General features: G+C 44.6%; 2 protein-coding genes across 6 annotated transcripts in view; both read right to left on the bottom strand.

Annotated features, from left to right (window-relative positions):
• The window catches only part of ubash3bb (ubiquitin associated and SH3 domain containing Bb), a 70,410-nt gene extending 64,994 nt beyond the window's left edge, over positions 1 to 5,416 (bottom strand). The window contains exon 1 of one of the 2 annotated variants that reach the window (XM_060943815.1): positions 10 to 5,416. In XM_060943815.1, coding sequence (XP_060799798.1) covers positions 10 to 137 — 128 coding nt within the window. In that variant the 5' untranslated portion in view covers positions 138 to 5,416. The remainder of the gene's footprint in view (positions 1 to 9) is intronic. The other variant, XM_060943816.1, reaches the window with a different exon arrangement.
• A 48-nt stretch (positions 5,417 to 5,464) lies between these two features.
• Positions 5,465 to 22,280, bottom strand: part of gkup (glucuronokinase with putative uridyl pyrophosphorylase) — a 51,723-nt gene continuing 34,907 nt past the window's right edge. For 2 of the 4 annotated variants that reach the window (XM_060943817.1, XM_060943819.1), the window contains 5 exons: positions 20,841 to 20,954; positions 20,699 to 20,756; positions 8,125 to 8,193; positions 7,974 to 8,037; positions 5,766 to 6,139 (listed from right to left, as the gene is read on the bottom strand). In XM_060943817.1, coding sequence (XP_060799800.1) covers positions 5,993 to 6,139; positions 7,974 to 8,037; positions 8,125 to 8,193; positions 20,699 to 20,756; positions 20,841 to 20,954 — 452 coding nt within the window. In that variant the 3' untranslated portion in view covers positions 5,766 to 5,992. Of the gene's footprint in view, positions 6,140 to 7,973; positions 8,038 to 8,124; positions 8,194 to 17,188; positions 17,419 to 20,698; positions 20,757 to 20,840; positions 20,955 to 22,280 lie in introns of those variants that run through there. The other 2 variants (XM_060943818.1, XM_060943820.1) reach the window with 2 other exon arrangements.

Below are 22,280 nucleotides of genomic sequence, written 5' to 3'. Positions count from 1 at the left end.
TGCACTTACGCTCGGTTGTGAGGGAAACCCATCGACAGCAGCACGTCCAAGTGCGAGCCGTGTTTCACTGCGTTCTGTCGGTTTGGCCGGAGTCTGCGCGGAATAATTTTGGAATAAAGGTCTTCCTTCGCTGCCATGCTTGAGGTTTATCGGTTCACTCTTCGGTCGGGGGATAAAACAGGCAGAAACAGAGATTATTTCGAGTTGTGTTGGACCATGTTAGTCGCCCTCCTCCTCCTCCTCCTCAGCTCCTGTGAGGCGCAGCTCGTCCAGGCGCTTAGTGTCAGAAACACACCGTTATACAGCACACACACACACACACACTGCAACACTACCACCACATGGTGGCGTCCTACCCTGACACACTCTTTAGTACAGGAGAATGTAGTCTGCAGAACACCAGCACAGTGTGACCATCAAGTGCAAATTCACCTTAGTGAGATCAAAAGAGAAACTCATAACATTTTGTTTTAAAACTTTTATTTTAGTGTACAAGATTCAAGCAGTTCATCTCATCTCATTATCTCTAGCCGCTTTATCCTGTTCTACAGGGTCGCAGGCAAGCTGGAGCCTATCCCAGCTGACTACGGGCGAAAGGCGGGGTACACCCTGGACAAGTCGCCAGGTCATCACAGGGCCGACACATAGACACAGACAACCATTCACACTCACATTCACACCTACGCTCAATTTAGAGTCACCAGTTAACCTAACCTGCATGAAAGAAAATTTCGAGTCGGGTCCACTATTGATCCAAGTCAAGTCCGACACTTCAACCGCACCATTTGACGGTGGCTGTTTTAGTGCCGTTAACATTAGTTTGTTCCTGAACAGGTGAATGTGCTTCTCTTTGTCAGGGAGTGTGAAGTATTCTGTCAGAGATGGTTGGGAGACGGATGTAAGTGCAGAAGGGGTGTTTATTAATACAAGTGAAGACAGTAAACAATCCAGAACGCCAGGCAAAATCGTAAAACAGTGAAACAGGCAACAGGTCAAGTGAGGCACAAACACGCTATCGTAGATTCGGCAGAATCAAAGACGAGAAACAGGAAATCAGGGATCAGGAAACCATCCACCCATCCATCATCTGTAGCCACTTATCCTGTTCTACAGGGTCACAGGCAAGCTGGAGCCTATCCCAGCTGACTATGGGCGAGAGGCGGGGTACACCCTGGACAAGTCGCCAGGTCATCGCAGGGCTGACACATAGACACAGACAACCATTCACACTCACATTCACACCTACGGTCAATTTAGAGTCACCAGTTAACCTAACCTGCATGTCTTTGGACTGTGGGGGAAACCGGAGCACCCGGAGAAAACCCACGCAGACAACATGCAAACTCCGCACAGAAAGGCCCTCGCCGGCCACAGGGCTCGAACCTGGACCTTCTTGCTGTGAGGCGACAGCGCTAACCACTACACCACCGTGCCGCCAATCACAGAGCCTAATATAGACTATTATTATATCTGCTAACTTTGTTTACATATCTGAGTCTATCGCCAGTATCTCACTGGGCTGCCAAATGTCATTTGCGAGAGAGTGAGTTTCAGAAGTGTCTAGAAACATTCGCAGGGCTTCTCAATTTCCTCGCATGAGGCGCAAAGTGTCGCTCCTTTGTCGCTGAAATTTTGAACATGTTCAAAAAATTCACGCGACAAAATTTCTCTCAAAGTAGCCGCAAACGCGCCGCTGGTGTCGCAAAGCCGTCGCGAACCCTTCTCAAGTCAGTTTCCGTCCGTGAGGCTTCCTCTACTTCCCTGCCTGCCGAGGGAAAGCCAGGCTGCGACAACCTGTGACTAGTTGGAGACACGACAATTGCGGTAAAGCCAGTATCTCACTGGGCTGCGACAGCTTGCGACAAATTGCGAATGTCATTTGCGAGAGAGAGAGTTTCAAAAGTGTCTTGAAACATTCGCAGGGCTTCTCAGTTTCCTCGCATGAGTCGCAAAGTGTCGCTCCTTCGTCGCTGAAATTTTGAACATGTTCAAAAAATTTGTGCGACAAAATTTCTCTCAAAATAGCCGCAAATGCGGCGCTGGTGTCGCAAAGCCATTGCAAACCCTTCTCAAGTCAGTTTCCGTGAGGCTTCCTCTACTTCCCTGCCTGCTGAGGGAAAGCCGGGCTGCGACAGCCTGCGACTAGTTGGAGACATGACAATTGCGGTAAAATATGCGAAGATCAATTCAGTGTGATTCCAAGTGAAAATTGTCACTAATTCGCATATTTTATCGCAATTGTTGTGTCTCCAACTAGTCACAGGCTGTCACAGCCCAGTGAGATACTGGCTTATGATTTGTACCTTCAACTCATAACACCACAGTTATTAAAAAGCCTTCTTTTGCAGACAAAGTAATGCCCAGGTCAGACGCATGCTGTGTGGCAACTGATCGTTTTGCGCCAAATCCTTTGTTGTGGTATTGCAAGACGCAGAGTTTTTAAGCTGAATCGACCAATCGGAAGCAGACGCAGCGCACAGAAAACCTTTAACCAGCGGGATCTGTACTTTGACTTAAGCAATGAAGTTAGGTACTTTGTCCACCTCTGTTCCTTACCACATCCAATATCTTATACCCCGCCTCTCACCCATAGTCAGCTGGGATAGGCTCATGACCCTGCACAGGATGTGGTTATGGATAATGGATGCATGGATTTATTTACTGAGGAAAATGATCCAATATTACATATCTGGTAATATGTTATGATGGTCAATTTCACTGCTACTTGTGACTAGTGATAATAAAGGGTTCATTCATTCATATCTGTGAGTGGCAATAGTATGTGAACCTTTGCTTTCAGTATCTGATGTGTGCCCTCCCATGAAGCAATAACTACAACTAAACACTTCCACTAACTATTGATCAGTCCTGCACATCTGTACTTTGACTTAAGTAATGAAGTTGGGTACTCTGTCCACCTCTGCTACCTGCTTTAGCCTGTGATTGGTCGCTCAAGCGTTGCACGACCGCCTGCCTCTACATGCGTCAACCTGCTATTTGCACCGATTGGAAGCGAATCGCAGCTGAAATGCGAACAGATCTTGATCCACTTGTGTCAATCTGCCTCTACTAAACACCCTCTACAACACTCTGCCATTATCTGTGTCGTCGTGCGTCGACGCAAGACCAGTCTTGTTGATTTTGTAATCGCAGGTAGACGCAAGTAGTTGAAAACTAGTTGCAGCTTACCGTCTGACCTGGGCATAACTGATGTCTGGTTGGTAATTCATTCTATGTGCAAATCAACATGCTTGCACTGACTACCCGTTTCACCCCAACCACAGAAAGTGAAGTGACTTCTTTCCTGCTTGATCAGCCTCTTTTCACATGAGTAACCATGCATCTTTACCTCCGCCAAGGAGGTTATGTTTTCAGTAGCGTTGGTTTGTCTATTAGCAACATTACGGAAAAAGTTATGAACGGATTGCTCTGAAATTTTTCCCAGAGGTGTGACTGGGCACAAGTAACAATCCATTAAATTTTGGCGGTGATCCGGATCACCGTCTGGATCCCGGAATTTTTTAAAGGATTCTTGGCGGAGGTCTGCGCTTTCCGAGTGCTTTTCTAGTTTATTCATGTATTCTTCCCTATGAAGAACTTATTCAACAAGTCACATGTTCAACAGGAAGCTGGATCATACAAATTGCCTAAAGATCTTCGGAAGCTGAAAAATAAGTTCTCTGATTTGTTTTTCTTTAGTCAGTGACATTGTAATATTGACTGATAAAAACACTTAGTGCAGCCCTGTTACCCAAAATTATACAGTGTTAACCACATTTATTGTGTTTGCATATTGTGTATAAATATCTGCTGATTATGTGGCAAAATGCACAGTACCGTAAAGTGCTTAAACTAGCAGAATAAGCACATGATCAGAAGTGAACAGCAAATAATTGACTTGACTGATTTTATACATTTTGACTTGAAAGCACCTTTCAATAAAAGTGTGAAACTGAACATTACATCACATCACAATTATTATATCCTCTGTCATTCAATGCTATAATTAATATTTCCATCAAATAATGGGACTGGAGCGTCTCACTTGCTGTTCAAACAAAGCCTGCATTCACAACCAAATGTGCAACTACACTATGGTCTGTGAATTTTATTCTCTCCCTCTCTCATCCCCCCTCCCCAAAAAAAGTCATCATTTGGATTTAAATAAGCAACTACTGTACTTAACAGCCTTTGATTAGATAATTACTGCAGCTATCAGTGATTGTGTTTCAGCTGCCAACAATTCTTTTAACCTTAACTGATGCAGTGAGTAGCTTCTCATTTCTTTAACAACCATGTCGGAAGATGTATCGCATGGTCGTGGAAAAGTTGTTACCGGTTTTTCCAGAAGGATCAAATGATTGACTTGCATCAAGCAAACAACTAAGATTGCTGAAATGACTGGAACTGGGTTAAGAACTGTCCAATATATTATTAAAATCTGGTGAACTGTCAACTTTGCAGAAGGAAAAAAAATGACGTTTGACTGAGCGTGTTTGGAGATCACTTACTTAAATGCTCAGTGAAGTCAAATCGTAATCGACAGCAGAACTCACGCATACGTGTAATAGTGAAAATAAAAGCATTTCTACATAAAAAATGCAACAAGAACTCACAGGATTGGGACTAAACAGCTGTGCGGCCATAAGAAAACCTCTCGTTATTGAGGCTAATTGGGGGAAAAAAGCTTCAGTCTGCTAGGGAGCATAAACATTGGACTGCGCAGCAATGGAAAAAGGTCATGTGGTCTGATGAATCCAGACCCTATTCCTGAATGATGGGTGTGTCAGGGTAAGAAGGGAAGAGCATTAAGCGATCCACCCATCATGCATAGTAGCCACTGTACAAGCCTCTGGAGGCAGTGTTATGATCTGGGGTTGCTTCAGTTGGTCAGGTCGAGCTTCAGTAACATTATGGGGCAATAAAATGAAGTAAGCTGACGACCTGAATGGACTAAATGACCAGCTTATCATGTCAACGGATTTTTTTTTTTTCAATTGACGAGCATAAAATTAGGGTTCAAATTGTGAACGAGTGGTTCAGGAAGCATGAGGAATCGTTTTCACATGTGAATTGGCCACCACAGAGTCCTGACCGTATCCCAGTTGAAATTTGTTTGGGATGTGCTGGAGAAGACCTGACAGAGTGGTTTGACTCGCCAGCCGTCGATACAAGATCTCGTCGAAAAATAAATTCAACCCTGGATGGAAATAAATGTTGTGATGTGGGATAAGTTTGGTGAAACAATGCCATGGTGAATGCATGCAATAATCAAAGCTAAAGGGGCGTCCAACAAAATATTAGAGCGTGTGACTTTTTTTTTTGGGCTGGGCAGTGTGTATGTATGAATGCATGTATGTATGTATGTATGTATGTATGTATGTATGTGTGTGTGTGTGTGTGTATATATATATATATATATATATATATATATATATATATATATATATATATATATACACACATACATGACTGTTTTCATACAGAATACATTACACTCCTTACAACAAATATTTTGGTTATGAGTCTGTGGCCATTATTGTACTGAGACACAGGGACAGGAAGGGTGTACAATGCTGGCATTGATAGCACTTTAAATAGACAATTGTTTGTGCTGCCTGAAACACACAGCAACAGGAGCTCAGTGACTCGTATATGTGGCCAGGGTTACACTGTCCACATGCCACAGTGGAAACTGGAACCAGAGTGTGTAGGCACAGAAATGCGATCAAATTTGTGATACGTTGTATACTGTTGATAAGAAAATTACTTCTATACCACGCATTAAGATGGACTGTGGGGTACAACGAGGCAGAAAACATAGCCAGCCTCCTGGAATGCTCTCTTCATCTCCACCTGATGACACGACAAGCAAACATACTTATAATGACTGTGCAAGAAATATATCACTTACTTCCTAGCTTCTTTCAAAGGATTAGTATTGCTTTAAGGAATATTATAGGCTTCATCAATATTTAATATAATTCAACTTCTAAAGTAATAGTTTATGTGAAATAAGAACAAACAGGCACATATAGAAATATTGTACACAAAAAATAAAGTTTACCAATCGGTTAGGATCCATACACAGGCCCACAACAGCACCACCGCTGCCAGGTAATTTCACAGCAGAGCCAAACTGTATGCACATACAAAAGACAAGAAAATAATCAAAGCAGCGGTCAACCTATTTTCACAATTCACATACCACTATTACCTATAGCTACTGTGGTGAACCTCCTATCGTCTGCAATAAAGATAGCTGTCTTTTTAGTTAGGAGAATATTATTTTCTTTTTCTGTTGGCCAGTTGGAGGTTGGAGTTGCAGACGTCAGAGAATTCCATCTGCATATCAGAATTAGCAATGTGTTTGGATTGATTACCTGCTTTTACCCCAAATATAGAAATCGACATGACTTCTTTCCTGTTAGATTAGTCCCTTTACACATCATGCTCGTTCTTTGATTTATTTGGCTTTTATCCAAAAGGACTTACAATTAGGACAGGATACAATCGAGCAGATGAGGGTTAAGGGTCAAGGACCTTAACAAGGGTGGCAAGTTGGCAGTGCTGGGATTTGAACTCGCAACCTTCCAACTGGTAGAACAAAGCTTAACCACAGTGCTATGACCAGCCTGGTCCCAGGGTAGCTCAAACAGTTCTCACCATTTTACATTTTTGACTAGTTTTGCAAGAGGCAGGGAATGGTGCCGTCTCTGTTTTAGTACACAGCGAGTTCAACACCGTTAAAACGTTAAAGCTAGACGGCCTTTCAATTTCATAAATCGGTGAAATTTAGTTCCCTCTGAAATTTGGTCATTGTGGTACATGTTTATTTCTGCAATATCTAAAAAAAAAAAAAAACAGGCCATTCTGTGGCTGGGAAGTTATTTAATTTGAGGGGATTCCCGAGCAAATCCTGTGCATGAAATTGCTCGCTTCACGCAGTCAAGCAGACAGACGAAGTCCGTGCATGTGTGCGCGCATGCGCAGGTTTACCTTTGACCGTGCACTGAGAGTTCCATCATTCTGTCGCTAAACAAACAGCTGATCACACCGACGTGCTCGCTGACCGCCGATATTTATTAATTTGGTCCTGCGTTTCCTTTCCTTCGTATATAACATAACGTCTTTTCTTCTCGCTTTCCGTTACTGTAGTCACTCTTTCACATTTCATGTGCACACTCACGTCCTCCATTTTTCTCTCCTGTTTCAAATTTGTATCCCACAATGCCTTGCGTGAACGGGGAAAGCCCACCACATGATGCATGATGTAGTATCTTGAATGGGGTCATGGTGAAGCAGGAAAAAATAGCAGAGAATTTAGGGCCACGTGGCCCTAAATTCATTAACTGTTCTATTTTAAAAAACCTAATAAAATTGGAAGTCTGTGATTCGAATTTCGTAGCTTTCGGTCCACTAAACAAAAATAACTGGGTGTCGAGAAAATTATTTTTATGACCTACATTTGAAAAATCTGAAAGGCAGTCTAGCTTTAATCATGAAGTTTCCTATGCAAATCAATGTAGCTTTTTAAACTACATTTGGCAATGCCACTGCAGGAATTGTTTTTCCTGCTTGTCGCAGGTTCAAGAAATGGAAATCCTGCAATGTTTTTGACTCGAGAAAAAACAAAAGCACTGTGGGCACGTCCTAGTTTGTCATTCCTAGCTTCTTTTCCATTATTGTGTTCTATTGTTGTTTACTCTGCTGGAGAGACGCCATTGCATTCATTATGCAATCTGACACGCCCACACAGGGAGTTGGAGTTTTGCAGCATTTAGTTGCAATTAAATACTAGTTAAGGATGTATAGTATATTTCCTAAATATACTCTTGACTAATGTTTACCACATTACACATATTTGGAGTCACAAAAATAACTAATTAAAGTCACATTAACACTGGGTTTAAAGTCTTCACAATTTGTCTTCACAAAATCTATGAAGAATCTACATCCTTGCAATGTTTTACCTGTCTCGCCATTTGTACCATTCTGAGATTTCCTGAGCCCAAACAGGCTTCAGTGTAAACAGACCTGCGGTAAAAAAGGACACAAGTTCAAGATGGACATCACACGACATCATGAGTAAGAATAGTTAGACAGAAGTGTGAGGGATCTTGCCGTCTCAGTTCAAAGTTTTCATCCATAAGCTGGGCCAGTCTAGGCCAGTCCTTAGATTCGAAGGCTTCCCTGCATGAAGAAAAGAAAGAATCTGGTAACACACCAGTTTGTTCCCTCGCTGGTAAGCAATCATGCCTTATTCCTGGTCTGTGGACTATCCCGGAAACTATGTGCAACACAGGAATACACCCTGGACGAGACATCTGTCTATCACAGGGCATTACTTACAGTGGTGCTTGAAAGTTTGTGAACCCTTTAGAATTTTCTACATTTCTGCATAAATATGACCTAAAACATCATCAGATTTTCACACAAGTCCTAAAAGTAGATAAAGAGAACCCAGTTAAACAAATGAGACAAAAATATTATACTTGGTCATTTATTTACTGAGGAAAATGACCCAATATTACATATCTGTGAATGGCAAAAGTATGTGAACCTCTAGGATTAGCAGTTAATTTGAAGGTGAAATTAGAGTCAGGCGGCACGGTGGTGTAGTGGTTAGTGCTGTCGCCTCACAGCAAGAAGGTCCTGGGTTCAAGCCCCAGGGCCAGCGAGGGCCTTTCTGTGTGGAGTTTGCATGTTCTCCCCGTGTCCGCGTGGGTTTCCTCCGGGTGCTCCGGTTTCCCCCACAGTCCAAAGACATGCAGGTTAGGTTAACTGGTGACTCTAAATTACCCGTAGGTGTGAATGTGAGTGTGAATGGTTGTCTGTGTCTATGTGTCAGCCCTGTGATGACCTGGCGACTTGTCCAGGGTGTACCCCACCTTTCGCCCGTAGTCAGCTGGGATAGGCTCCAGCTTGCCTGCGACCCTGTAGAAGGATAAAGCGGCTAGAGATAATGAGATGAGATGAGAATGAGAAATTAGAGTCAGATGTTTTCAATCAATGGGACGACAATCAGGTGTGAGTGGGCACCCTGTTTTATTTAAAGAACAGGGATCTATCAAAGTCTGATCTTCACAACACGTTTGTGGAAGTGTATCATGGCACGAACAAAGGAGATTTCTGAGGACCTCAGAAAAAGCGTTGTTGATGCTCATCAGGCTAGAAAAGGTTACAAAACCATCTCTAAAGAGTTTGGACTCCACCAATCCACAGTCAGACAGACTGTGTACAAATGGAGGAAATTCAAGACCATTGTTACCCTCCCCAGGAGTGGTCGACCAACAAAGATCACTCCAAGAGCAAGGTGTGTAATAGTCGGCGAGGTCACAAAGGACCCCAGGGTAACTTCTAAGCAACTGAAGGCCTCTCTCACATTGGCTAATGTTAATGTTCATGAGTCCACCATCAGGAGAACACTGAACAACAATGGTGTGCATGGCAGGGTTGCAAGGAGAAAGCCACTGCTCTCCAAAAAGAACATTGCTGCTCATCTGCAGTTTGCTAAAGATCACATGGACAAGCCAGAAGGCTATTGGAAAAATGTTTTGTGGACGGATGAGACCAAAATAGAAATTTTTGGTTTAAATGAGAAGCATTATGTTTGGAGAAAGGAAAACACTGCATTCCAGCATAAGAACCTTATCCCATCTGTGAAACATGGTGGTGGTAGTATCATGGTTTGGGCCTGTTTTGCTGCATCTGGGCCAGGACGGCTTGCCATCATTGATGGAACAATGAATTCTGAATTATACCAGCGAATTCTAAAGGAAAATGTCAGGACATCTGTCCATGAACTGAATCTAAAGAGAAAGTGGGTCATGCAGCAAGACAACAACCCTAAGCACACAAGTCGTTCTACCAAAGAATGGTTAAAGAAGAATAAAGTTAATGTTCTGGAATGGCCAAGTCAAAGTCCTGACCTTAAACCAACTGAAATATTGTGGAAGGACCTGAAGCGAGCAGTTCATGTGAGGAAACCCACCAACATCCCAGAGTTGAAGCTGTTCTGTATGGCCGAATGGGCTAAAATTCCTCCAAGCTGGTGTGCAGGACTGATCAACAGTTACCGGAAACGTTTAGTTGCAGTTATTGCTGCACAAGGGGGTCACACCAGATACTGAAAGCAAAGGTTCACATACTTTTGCCACTCACAGATATGTAATATTGGATCATTTTCCTCAATAAATAAATGACCAAGTATAATATTTTTGTCATTTGTTTAACTGGGTTCTCTTTATCTACTTTTAGGACGTGTGTGAAAATCTGATGTTTGAGGTCATATTTATGCAGAAATATAGAAAATTCTAAAGGGTTCACAAACTTTCAAGCACCACTATAGGGCTGTCTCAGAGGGTATTTGGGCTTGGGAAGGCCCAGTGTTGGCTGAGTATACACCAGCTAAAATTACCGCAACAGAAATACCTGTGAAAGGGATGTTGAGATAAAACTTTGCAATCAAGAAGAGAAATGTAAATCTTTCATGAACTTTTTGAAGTAGATCAAGCACGAATGTTACAGTGCACTTTGCCAGAAGACAAACAAAACAAAAGAGGAGTGAAGTGTGTTCACTTTGTGACAGACAAGGGTAGGCTATAACAATTTGGGAGAGAAATTGTAAGAATTTTATTGTGTTATTGATCATAGAGTATGAAAAAGTAAACAATTTTAGACACACTGTATGGCCAAAAGTTTTTGGACACCCGACAATCACACCCATATGTGGTTCTTCCCTTAACTGTTGTCAAAAAGTTTGAAGCACACTGTAGGTATCATGCCGCCATGTTGTCTCTAAGAACTACAATTCCCAGTCCTCTGGCGCGTGACCTACGTCACGCGTGGGCGGGATCATCTACGTCAGTCCGCCATGCGCGCATAAGTCCAAGCGGAAGCTCCGCCATTTTGTCTCTCGCGTCCGGATTCCGATGAGTCTAGACGCATAAAGAGATGCTCTCAAACCCAAAGACACTTCTTTCTTGCGAGATTCACCATCCAGCGCGTTCTGTGCTTAACCACTGGCCAAGGTAAACTCCAGAGTCGCGCGATCTTTAAACTCAACCTGAGTTACAACCGGTTTATCCGTATTAGAAGTGACGTCACGACTGCAGCCCAGGCAGTTAAAAGTTAAGAAGCGATTGAATCCTTTTTAACTCAAAAGCGCTGTGCATCTTATTCTGATCAGAGACTTTTCCTCACGAACACTGAGGTTCGGACCAAGAATCCTCTGCTTTCTACGGGAACCACCCAAGTGCTCCGCTGGACCCGAAAGTTTCTACGCCTCCATCACGAGCGGCTCACGTGCTCCCACGGCGAGGCCCGAGACTACACCGGCGAATATTTCTTCATATCTTGCTAAAGGCAGGATTAAGTAAGATTTTGGCATTTGGGCATAATTAAGATAGTCTTAGAAATTTGCTTTTATTTGAAGTAGTGTGAATTTAAACCCAGGTTTATCTGTTACACTGTTAGACACGCAGCGTGTTGATTTATTTTGGTTCTATGTTCTCTCAATTGTTTAATAGATAGGCTGCGCATGCTCCCCTCTGACTAACACTTTAATTTCCTTATCATACATTTTGACCTTATCAAGGTTTCAGTGAGTTTGGTAATGTTATGAGTGTGGAATCTTTTTGTTACTGAGAAAACACGTGCTCAACAGGCCTGACCAGGCCTGATACACTTTAGACAGCTTCCCTTTGTCTTTAGCAACACGTGCTCAGTAGGCCTCACCAGGCCTAACAAACATACTTTAGCTAGGCCATAGGGCCTTTCACAAACACACACTAGCAACACAAGGCTAATCTAGGCCTCCACCACGTGTAGTTAGCTACACGAGGCTAAACACATGGTCAAGTCCTTCACACACACACAAGCACACATTAGCAACAGAGCTAATCCTTTGTTCTATTTAGATAACCTTCCTTTGTTTTAGCTAGCAACAAGCTAGGCCATACACACACACACACCATATCATATTTGTATATATTGATTTTTATCTTTGTATAATAAATTCATTTATCAAAGCTGTGTGTATTCATCTTGTTGGTGAACAATATCTGAAGTCCCCAATCTTCTCAAAGAATTCAAAAGGTGCATATAAGTTACGTAATATGGTAAGTGATCGTAATAATTTGGAAATATAACATAATCTAGCTGTTTGGTAATTTATCCAGGATTAATGGTATGATTCACTGAATGATTCACTAAATGATTCATTGAACGATTCACTAAATGATTCATTGAACGATTCACTATATGATTCACTAAATGATTCATTGAACGATTCACTGAATGATTCACTTCAAATGAGACTGATTCTATGGTATGATTCAATTCAAAGGAGTCAAAGTAAACGATTCAATGGGATTGATTCATTTTAATTATTAACCTTCAAATTTAATGAGACTGATTTAATGAGATTGATCACTTAATTTCAATAATTAACTGATTGCACCCACAACACAATTACATACAATGTTTTTGTATGCTACAGCATGACATTTTCCCTTCACTGGAACTAAGAAGCCGAGCCCAAAACATTTCCACCGTGACAATGCCCCTGTGCACAGAAAAGATCCATTAAAGGTAGACTGCCTTTCAGATTTTTCAAGTGTAGGTCACTGTAATATGTCCCTGATGTGGGAAGAGTACAGAAGCACGGCAGGTGGGAGCCGATGTTCACACACACACTTTTATTTCTTTCTTTGTTTTTCAGCTTTACTCGTTTGCTGCTCACACACAGTCACACACACAATGCACACACATCTGTTCTGGTCAGGAGAGCTTCCCTCTCTCTGCTCTCTCCCTCCTTTTCTATCCTCTGTCACTGCAACAACACAGACACACAACATTAATTAATCACAGGTGCATTGACTTTGCCACTCACCTTCCCTGACCCCGCCCTCCACTCACAAACTGATGTTAGGCCACGCCCCCACTGCCACATACCCCCACCGCCCAACTCAGGCCGGGGAGCAGTCTGGCCTGCAGCGTCCCCCCCGACAGGACAGGAAATCCGCCCCTACCATCAGTGCCCCCGGCCTGTGGGCCATCTCGAAGTTAAATGGATGGTGAGCGAGATACCAACGGATGATCCACGCATTGGCATCTTTCATTCGATGGAGCCACTGGAGGGGTGCGTGGTCCGAACAGAGGGTGAAAGGGCACCCCAGCAGGTAGTACCGGAGGGTGAGGACTTGATGGCCAAGCACTCTTTCTTGATGGTGCTGGACTTACTCTCATGCATCGAGAGCTTGCGGCTGATGTACAGCATGGGGCGTTCCTCGCCCTCCACTTTCTGGGACAAAATGGTCCCCAGCCCTCCGTATCTATCTCCAAAATAAAGGGGAGAGAGAAGTCAGGGGAGTGTAAGAGTGGCCCCCCACACAGTGCAGCTTTTACCCTGGTGAAAGCCTGTTGGCACTGCTCCGTCCACTGGACCAGACCTGGTGCTCCCTTTTTAGTGAGATCAGTCAGCGGGCTGGTGACGTCCGAATAATTAGGTATGAACCTATGATAGTAGCCAGCCAGCCCCAGGAACTGTCTCACCCCCTTTTTGGTCTTAGGCCTTGGGCAGGCCGCAATCGCTGCTGTCTTGTCAATTTGGGGACGCACTTGCCCATGACCCAAGTGGAAACCCAGATACCGTATTTCCACCCGCCCAATTGCATACTTTTTCGGGTTAGCTGTGAGACCTGCTTGCCTCAGCGACGGCTCTAAGTATGTGCCGCGGCCAGTCACTGCTATATATGATGATGTCATCTAAATAGGCTGCCGCATAGGTGGTGTGGGGGCGGATGATCTTGTCCATGAGCCGCTGGAATGTAGCGGGAGCTCCAAACAACCCAAAAGGAAGCATGACAAACTGGTGTAATCCAAACGGTGTGGAAAAAGCCGTTTTCTCGTGGGATAGAGGAGTCAAGGGGATCTGCCAATATCCCTTCGTCAAATCCAGTGTCGAATAAAAGCGAGCTGCACCTAACCGATCGAGCAACTCATCAATGCGAGGTATTGGGTATGCGTCGAATTTAGACACCGCGTTGACTTTTCCATAGTCCACACAGAACCGGACCATTGGCCTTGGGTACCAGGACCACCGGGCTGCTCCAGTCACTGTGTGACCCCTCGATTATGCCCATGCCAAGCATAGCCTTGAGTTCATCCTGAACAACCTTTTTTTTGTGTTCGGGTAAGCGGTAAGGGCGGCTACGTACCACCACGCTACGCCCGGGGGAGGTTCAATGTGGTGTTCTATGAGGTGGGTGCGGCCGGGAAGGGGCGAGAACACGTCAGAAAATTCCTCCTGCAACTTGTCCACCTCTGTGAGTTGGGCCGGTGAGAGGTGGTCTCCACAAGGGTTCAGGTTGTGGTTTTGGTTGTTTTTACCTCCGGCCCCAGCTCTGCCTTCTCCGGAACTACCGATGTCAATGCCACCAGGGACCCCCTCATGCCAATGTTTTAACAGGTTGAAGTGGTATACTTGTAGACCACCGCCCCGATCCATTCGCCTCACCTCACAGTTAATGTCCCCGACTCGCCGTGTGACCTCAAAGGGCCCTTGCCACTTGGCGACTAATTTGGAACTCGATGTGGGTAATAACACGAGTACTTTGTCTCCCGGCGTGAACTCTATAAGGTGCGTGCCCCTTTTGTACAGCCAGGCTTGATGTTCTTGTGCCTGCCACAAATTCTCCTGGGTTAAGTGCGTGAGGGTGTAGAGCTTTGCGCGCAGATCGAGAACGTATTGAATTTCGTTCTTACTAGGTGAAGGTCCCTCCTCACAATTTTCCTGCAGCACGTCCAAGATGCCGCGCGGCTTTCACCCATATAAGAATGCAAACGGGGAAAATCCCGTGGAGGCTTGTGGGACCTCTCGTACTACAAATAACAGGGGCTCGAGCCATCTGTCCCAATTATGGGCGTCTTCACTTAAAAAATTAATTTGAAAGTTTGTAAGTGTTTGATTAAATCTCTCTACCAAACCATCCATTTGTGGGTGATAAACGCTGGTGTGGATAGATTTAATTCCCAACAACTCATACAGTGCACGCAGTGTGCGTGACATAAACGAAGTGCCTTGGTCTGTCAGGATTTCTTTCGGAATCCCGACCCAGGAGATAATACGGAAGCGCGCTTCTGCAATACTGCGTGCTGAGATATTGCAGCGAGGCACCGCTTCTGGATATCACGTTGCATAGTCCACCAGAACTAAAATAAAGCAATATTCTTGTGCTGACCGATCTAATAGCCCAACGAGATCCATACCAATTCTCTTGAAGGGAGTCTTGATTAGAGGGAGAGGACGCAAAGGCGCTTTTGGAGAGGCCGCGGGATCTACTAATTGGCATTTGCGACACGCCGCACACCGCTAACAAACGTCCTCGTGAATCCCTGGCCAATAGAACCAGGCCATTATTCGGGCTTGTGATTTATCCTGCCCTAAGTGTCTGGTCATGCGATTAAAGTGAGCTGCATGGAACATGAGTTCCCTACGGCTCTTACGGATTAACAACTGGGTTATTTGTTCACCGGTTTGAGTGTCCTGCGTCACTCGATACAGTCGATCTTTAATAATCGCGAAGTATGGGAAGACGGGTGTCGCATTTGCCTGGAGAGTTTGACCATCGATTACTCTCACTTGGTCAAAGGCATGTCACAGAGTCTCATCTCGTGACTGCTCTAAAGGGAAATCCTTGAGGGAATCCCCGAGAGCGGGAGGAGGAACGAGGTGCTCCTCACTCCTCATATCGCCCTGACGCGGTGATGAGGTGGACAGCTCTGTGACAACTTCTCCCGTCAATGCCACACCGGGATCCCCTCGTGACATTTTACTGCAGGACCCAATCCCTACTACATATTCCATTAAGGTTCAAAACCCCGGCCAATCAGTTCCCAAAATCAGCGAGCGGATGAGACGAGGATTAACTGCTGCCTTAATTCTATGCGTTTGGCCCTGGAATAGAACATGGACAGACACTAGTGGATAGTTGTGAACATCCCCGTGCACATACAACACCTTCACCGCTTGTGTTCTCCCTAATGCCTCACCTTGCACCAGGCTTTGGTGAATTGAGGTCTGATTACAACCGGAATCCACCAACGCGTGATATGTATCCCCTTGAACACTTACCGGTATGCGATACGTTCTGACCCAATTGGGGCTAGTCTCTGGTGTGTCGGGGATCTGGATTACAGCTCTCACCTCCATTGCAGAACCCTGACTCTGGGGACACTCCGGCTCCCTGCCGCGCCAGCACACCGGCCCAGGCTTTCCCTCTGCACCGGCGTTCACCTGAGGGGAAGAAGACACAGATACGGGAGTGGGAGATGGGAGGACACCACGGGTGCGACGGGCTGGCTGGGGAGGGGCTGGCCCCTGTGGTGGGGGAACAGGGTGGGGAAGGGGAAAGACAGAGAGAGGGGGAAAAAGGAGAGAGAGAAAGGAAATGAGCAGAGGCTCCTCGTCTGCCTGCCATCGGAACCGCCTCCAAATGGTCCTCCGCCACCTCGATGGCTCATTCTAGCGATGCCGGGTGATGACACTGGACCCATTCCACCGTTCCTTCCAGAAGTCGAGAGATGAACTGTTCCAGTGCCACCAGATCGATGATCCCATCGGCATCGTGGTCTTCTGCCCTCAGCCACCACCGGCAGGCGTCCCAGAGTTGCTGGCCGAATGCGAACAGCCGGCAAACCTCCTCCAACATTAGTGTCTAAAAGCGCTGGCGATGTTGTTCTGGGGAGTGGCCGAAACACTGCAGGATGGCTTTCTTTAGGTCTGCATACATGAGCCAGCTGTTGGCAGGGAGTTGTTGCGCTACGAGCTGCGCCTCACCAGTCAGGAGCGGGAGGAGGCGTGCCGTGCCGCTTGAGCGGCCACCCCCATGTTTCGGCCGCTTGCTCAAAGAGAGCGAACAAAGCTTCTGGATCATCATGCAAGCCCATCTTCATGAGGGTGGCATGAGGAGGGTCCATGGCGGTGGCGGTTGAAGCCCCTGCTGACGTGAGCAGATCCCAGAATGCCTGCCGATCTTCCTGCTGGGCCAGCATCAAGGCTTCAAAGCGCTGCTCTCGCACCTTCCGGAGAGCAGTCAGCGCTTGATGCTGGTTCTGCTGGGCATCAGCGAGGGCATGGATGAGCTCCTTGAATGGGGAGGACTCCATGTGGGGGTTACCTTCAGTACTCCTGGGTTTCGGCACCACTGTAATATGTCCCTGATGTGGGTGGAGTACAGAAGCACAGCAGGCGGGAGCTGATGTTCACACACACACTTTGTTTTACTTCTTTCTTTGCTTTTCAGCTTTACTCACTCACTGCTCACGCACAGTCATACACACAAGACACACACGTGTTCTGGTCAGGAGAGCTTCCCTCTCTCTGCTCTCTCCCTCCTTTTCTATCCTCTGTCACTGCAACAACACAGACACACAACATTAATTAACCACAGGTGCATTGACTTTGCCACTCACTTTCCCTGGCCCCGCCCTCCATTCACAAACTGATGCTAGGCCACACCCCCACTGCCACAGTCATAAAAAGAATTTTCCCTGACACCCAATTATTTTTGTTTAGTGGACCGAAAGCTACTAAATTCTAATCACAGACTTCCAATTTTATTAGTTTTTTTTAAAAACAGAATAATTAATTAACTTAGGGCCACATGGCCCCTAAATTCTTCACTATTTTTTCTTGATTCACCATGACCCAGTTCAAGATACTACATCATGCATCACGTGGTGGGCTTTTCCCGTTCACGCAAGGCATTGTGGGATACAAATTTGAAACAGGAGAGAAAAATGGAGGACGTGAGATTTTCGAAGGATGGAGTGGAAGACCTCAAGTGGCCTGCACAAAGCCCTGACCACAACCACACTGAACATTTTGGGATGAACTGGAATGCTGATTGCATCCCAGGGCTCCTTGTCAAACATCAGCGACTGACCTCATGAACGCTCTTGTGGCTGAATGGGTAAATCCCCACATCCACATTCCAAAATCTAGAGGAACCCTTTCCCAGAAGAGCAGAGATTATTATAACAGCAAAGGGAGAATATTTAAAAAGTACACATGGGTGTTTTGGTCCGGTGTCCACAAACCTTTGGCCATATAGTGTATCACTTGCTGGCTGCTCTGCTGTATACGAAGTCTAGACTTTTTTTTATAAGTATTCACTTTTAATAGCATTTTAATGGTTTAAATTCAAGTACTATTAAATGGGGACTATTTGTCTTGTTTTGCGTCCTCAATCCTAGCCAATTAGGCTGTAACTTCATGCTCATACTAGCATATTCCTGAGCCTTTCACTTTTTTTTAATTAAAAAGAAGTAAAAATATTTTTACATACAGTTGCATTGAGAAGTTTACAGACACAGACATGAATGTCATCATAGACATAAATGTCATGACGATATTGGGCTTTCAGTGATTTCTTTGAACTGTTCTTATACTGTGGCAGAATGATTGTACAACATACACCTTTAATAGGAAAAAAATAATTGGGTGCACAAAATTTACGTTATTTGGGCTTTTCTAAAACCAACACAAGGTCAAAATTATACATACAGGGTCAAAAATTTACATATGCCTACTTAAGATTATGAACTCAGTGGTGCTGAAAGTCCCAAAATGTCTTTTAACTTGCCAAGGCCAAGGCCTCTTCACTTCCTGTTAGTGATCATGGTTGACTACAGCTGGTAGATTCTCTGTGCCAAAATAAAAAGTGCTGGTTTGACAGCACTCATTGGACTGACAAACACAGTGCAATGGGAAAGTCCAAACAGCTCATTGCAAATCTGAGAAAGAGAATCATAGCTTTACATAACTCAGGAATATCTCTTGGAGCCATTTCTAAAACAACTGCAGATTCCAAGATCATCAGTTCATGTATGCAAGTATAAGTTATTAGGAGGTGTAGCCATTTTGCTAAACCACTTTGCTGGAAAAAGACCCAAACTGTCACCTTCAGCTGAGACGAAATTGGTTCAGATAGTCAGAAACAACCCAGGAACCATCAACGCACAGGCCTGCCATGAACCAGAAGTTGCTAGAACATTATCTACAGTCAAGCAAGATTAACATTGCCATGGACTGAGAGGCTGCTGTCCAAGAAAGAAGCCCCTGCTCCAAAATTGACACCTTCATGCTCAACTAAAGTTTGCAGCTGACCACATGGACAAAGAAAAAGCCTTCTAGAGGAAAGATTTATAACTCATCTGACCAGATGAGACAAAGATTGAGTTATTTGGCCACAATGGCCAGAGTTACAGAGGAACACTGTACCAACTGTTAAGCATGATGGTGGTAGCATCATGCTCTGGGGCTGTTTTGCTACCAGTAGAACTGGTGCACTGCACAAAGTAAATATAATAATGAACACCATAATTCTTTAGCATAACCTCAAACCATCAGCTAGATGATTGAAACTTGGACACAACTGGGTGTTCCAGCAGGACAATAACCCCAAACACACATCAAAGCTGGTTGTGGAATGGATAAAGCAGGCTAACATTAAGGTTAAAACAAGTCTTGACCTCAACCCGATTGAAAATATGTGGACTGTGCTTAAAAGTCAGGTCTGTGCCAGGAAACACACAAATTTAGTTGATCTCTACTAATTCTGCCAAGAAGATTGCTCAAATATCCAACCAGAATTCTGCCACAAGCTACCAAAAATATCTATCCATCCATCCATTATCTGTAACCGCTTATCCTGTGCAGGGTCGCGGGCAAGCTGGAGCCTGTCCCAGCTGACTATGGGCGAGAGGCGGGGTACACCCTGGACAAGTCGCCAGGGCATCACAGGGCTGATACATAGAGACAAACAACCATTCACACTCATGTTCACACGTACGGTCAATTTAGAGTCACCAATTAGCCTAACCTGCATGTCTTTGGACTGTGGGGGAAACCAGTGCACCCGGAGGAAACCCACGCAGACACGGGGAGAACATGCAAACTCCACACAGAAAGGCCCTCGCCGGCTGCGGGGCTCGAACCCAGAACCTTCTTGCTATGAGGTGACAGTGCTAACTACTACACCACTGTGCCACCCCAAAAATATCTCACCAATGTGAAACATGCTAAGTGCATTTAACCAAATATTAGGTGTACTGTACAGTATGTATAATTTTGACCCTATGTTGATTTTAGAAAATGAAAAATAAATTAAAACTTGTGCACCAAATCTTTTTTTTCTGTTCAAGATGTTGTTAAATAATTCTGCCACAGAAAATGAACAGTTCAAAGAAAATACCTGAGAGCCCAATATTGCCATGACAGTCATGATCATGTATGTACATTTCTGACTGCAACTGGAGCTTTGCTGCTTTTTACGTTTTTGCCGGAGCAGCAGCCGGCTGGCTGAGATGGGTTTTGAATGGTGTGCATTCCTGCCATGCTGTCATTTACATGCAGGATGTGTTTATTTGTCATGTGCAAATTCCATGTAAGCCATATTCACTCAGCCTGGGCTCTGCCACAAACATACCATCCTGGGATAGCCCTCAAATCGCACGCACTCATTCATGCTTAGGAGTAATGCATCTATTTCTTAGTTATTCTGGAGGAGGGAGGAAACATGTGAAGCCACAGGAAACCACACGTATATGGTTTGTTAACACTTTATGATTGTGAAGATTAACGCTATCTTAACTAATGCTCTAAATGGAGATGTGCAATGCTTGAACAAACCTGGCCTGATCTGTGAGCACAGCAAAGCGTTTCATGGCTTCCACCACTTCAGGTTCACCTAGTCAAAGATAACAGGGTATCAGAGATGAGCAGGAGAACTAGGCTAAAATCAAAAGGGTTCATGTTCGCTTTGTGTACTAACCCTTCAACCAGCGCTCTCTCACATTGCTGTGAATGCGGCCAGAGTCACTTGGATCCCCCAAGTAAGCTAACCAAAACGTGGGAAGACTGCTCATATCCATAGAGATGTACTCACCTAAACAAACATACAGATATTCGCAAGCTCCAGATGTGTGGAGTCCAAGACTGAATAGAATACACACTTCATTATGTGGTTAGGTATATATACTAAGCTGCCTAGATCCAAAACATATGCAGACAAAAATTCAGAAACGTATTTAGTACACGTGTAAGCATGTTTATCTCACGTAAAATTTGAAATTTCATTATACAACCCTGATTCCAGAAAAGTTAGGGCATGATGTAAAACATAAATAAAAACAGAATGCAAAGATTTGCGAATGCTTTTCAATCTATATTCAGTTGAATAAAATTCAAAGACAAGATGTTCAAACTGATAAACTTCATTAGCTTTTGCAAATATACACTCATTCTAAATTTGATGCTTGCAACACAGTCCAAAAAAGTTTTGGACAGGGGCATGTTTACCACTGCATTACATCACCTTTTCTTTTACCAACACTCAGTAAGCATTTACGAAATGAGGACACTAATTGTTGAAGCCTTGAACATGAAATTCTTTCCCATTCCTGCTAGATATATGACTTCAGTTGCTCAACAGTCCGGGGTCTTCGTTGTTGTATTTACACTTCATAAGTGCACCACGCTTTTTCAATAGGAGGCAAGCAGGCCAGTTTAGCACCCGCACTCAAAGCCATGCTGTTGTAAATGTGCAGAATGTGGCTTGGTATCGTCTTGCTGGAATAAGCAGGGACGTCCCTGAAAAAGAAGCTGTCTCAATGGCAGCATATGTTGCTCCAAAACCTGTATGTACCTTTCAGCATTAACAGTGCCTTCACAGATGTGCAAGTTCCCCATGACATGGGCACTAAAGGCCAATTTATGCTGACAACCCAGTCCTCGCAGACGGTATCACAGACAGTGTCTGCGTAGCCCCCCCACCTTCGCAGACGCTCTGCGCACACCTCCCAAAAATTGTGACCACCGCAGAAGCCTCGCAGACAGCGCCGCAGACAAGAGGGCTCTGATTGGTCCGCTGTACACGCACTTCCGCTTCTCTACTTTCCCGGTTTGGTTTGTTTTCACGACCAGCATTTTTAAAAACACGAGCGAAGATGGAGCAGCATGAAGAGCGGTTGATTGAGGAAGTACGTACATCTATACGACTCCAGTTCTAGTCATTATAAAAAAAAAAAAGTTCTAGTCATTATAAGTAACCAGAGGATAAACACTCCACTAACCACACCCACCAACTACTCCTAGCGACTTCGCGCCCCCTTGCGTTGTGCCGGTGAATAACATCGCGCACGCCTATTATCCCCGCTCAACAATAAATTACAACTGTCTGCGAAAAGCTATCTGTGAAAGCCTTGTCGCAAGA

This window comes from Neoarius graeffei, chromosome 17 (assembly GCF_027579695.1).
Source record: "Neoarius graeffei isolate fNeoGra1 chromosome 17, fNeoGra1.pri, whole genome shotgun sequence".
NCBI lineage: Eukaryota > Metazoa > Chordata > Actinopteri > Siluriformes > Ariidae > Neoarius > Neoarius graeffei.
The sequence above is the reverse complement of the archived record's forward strand: the minus strand, read 5'-3'. Positions and strand labels throughout refer to the sequence as shown.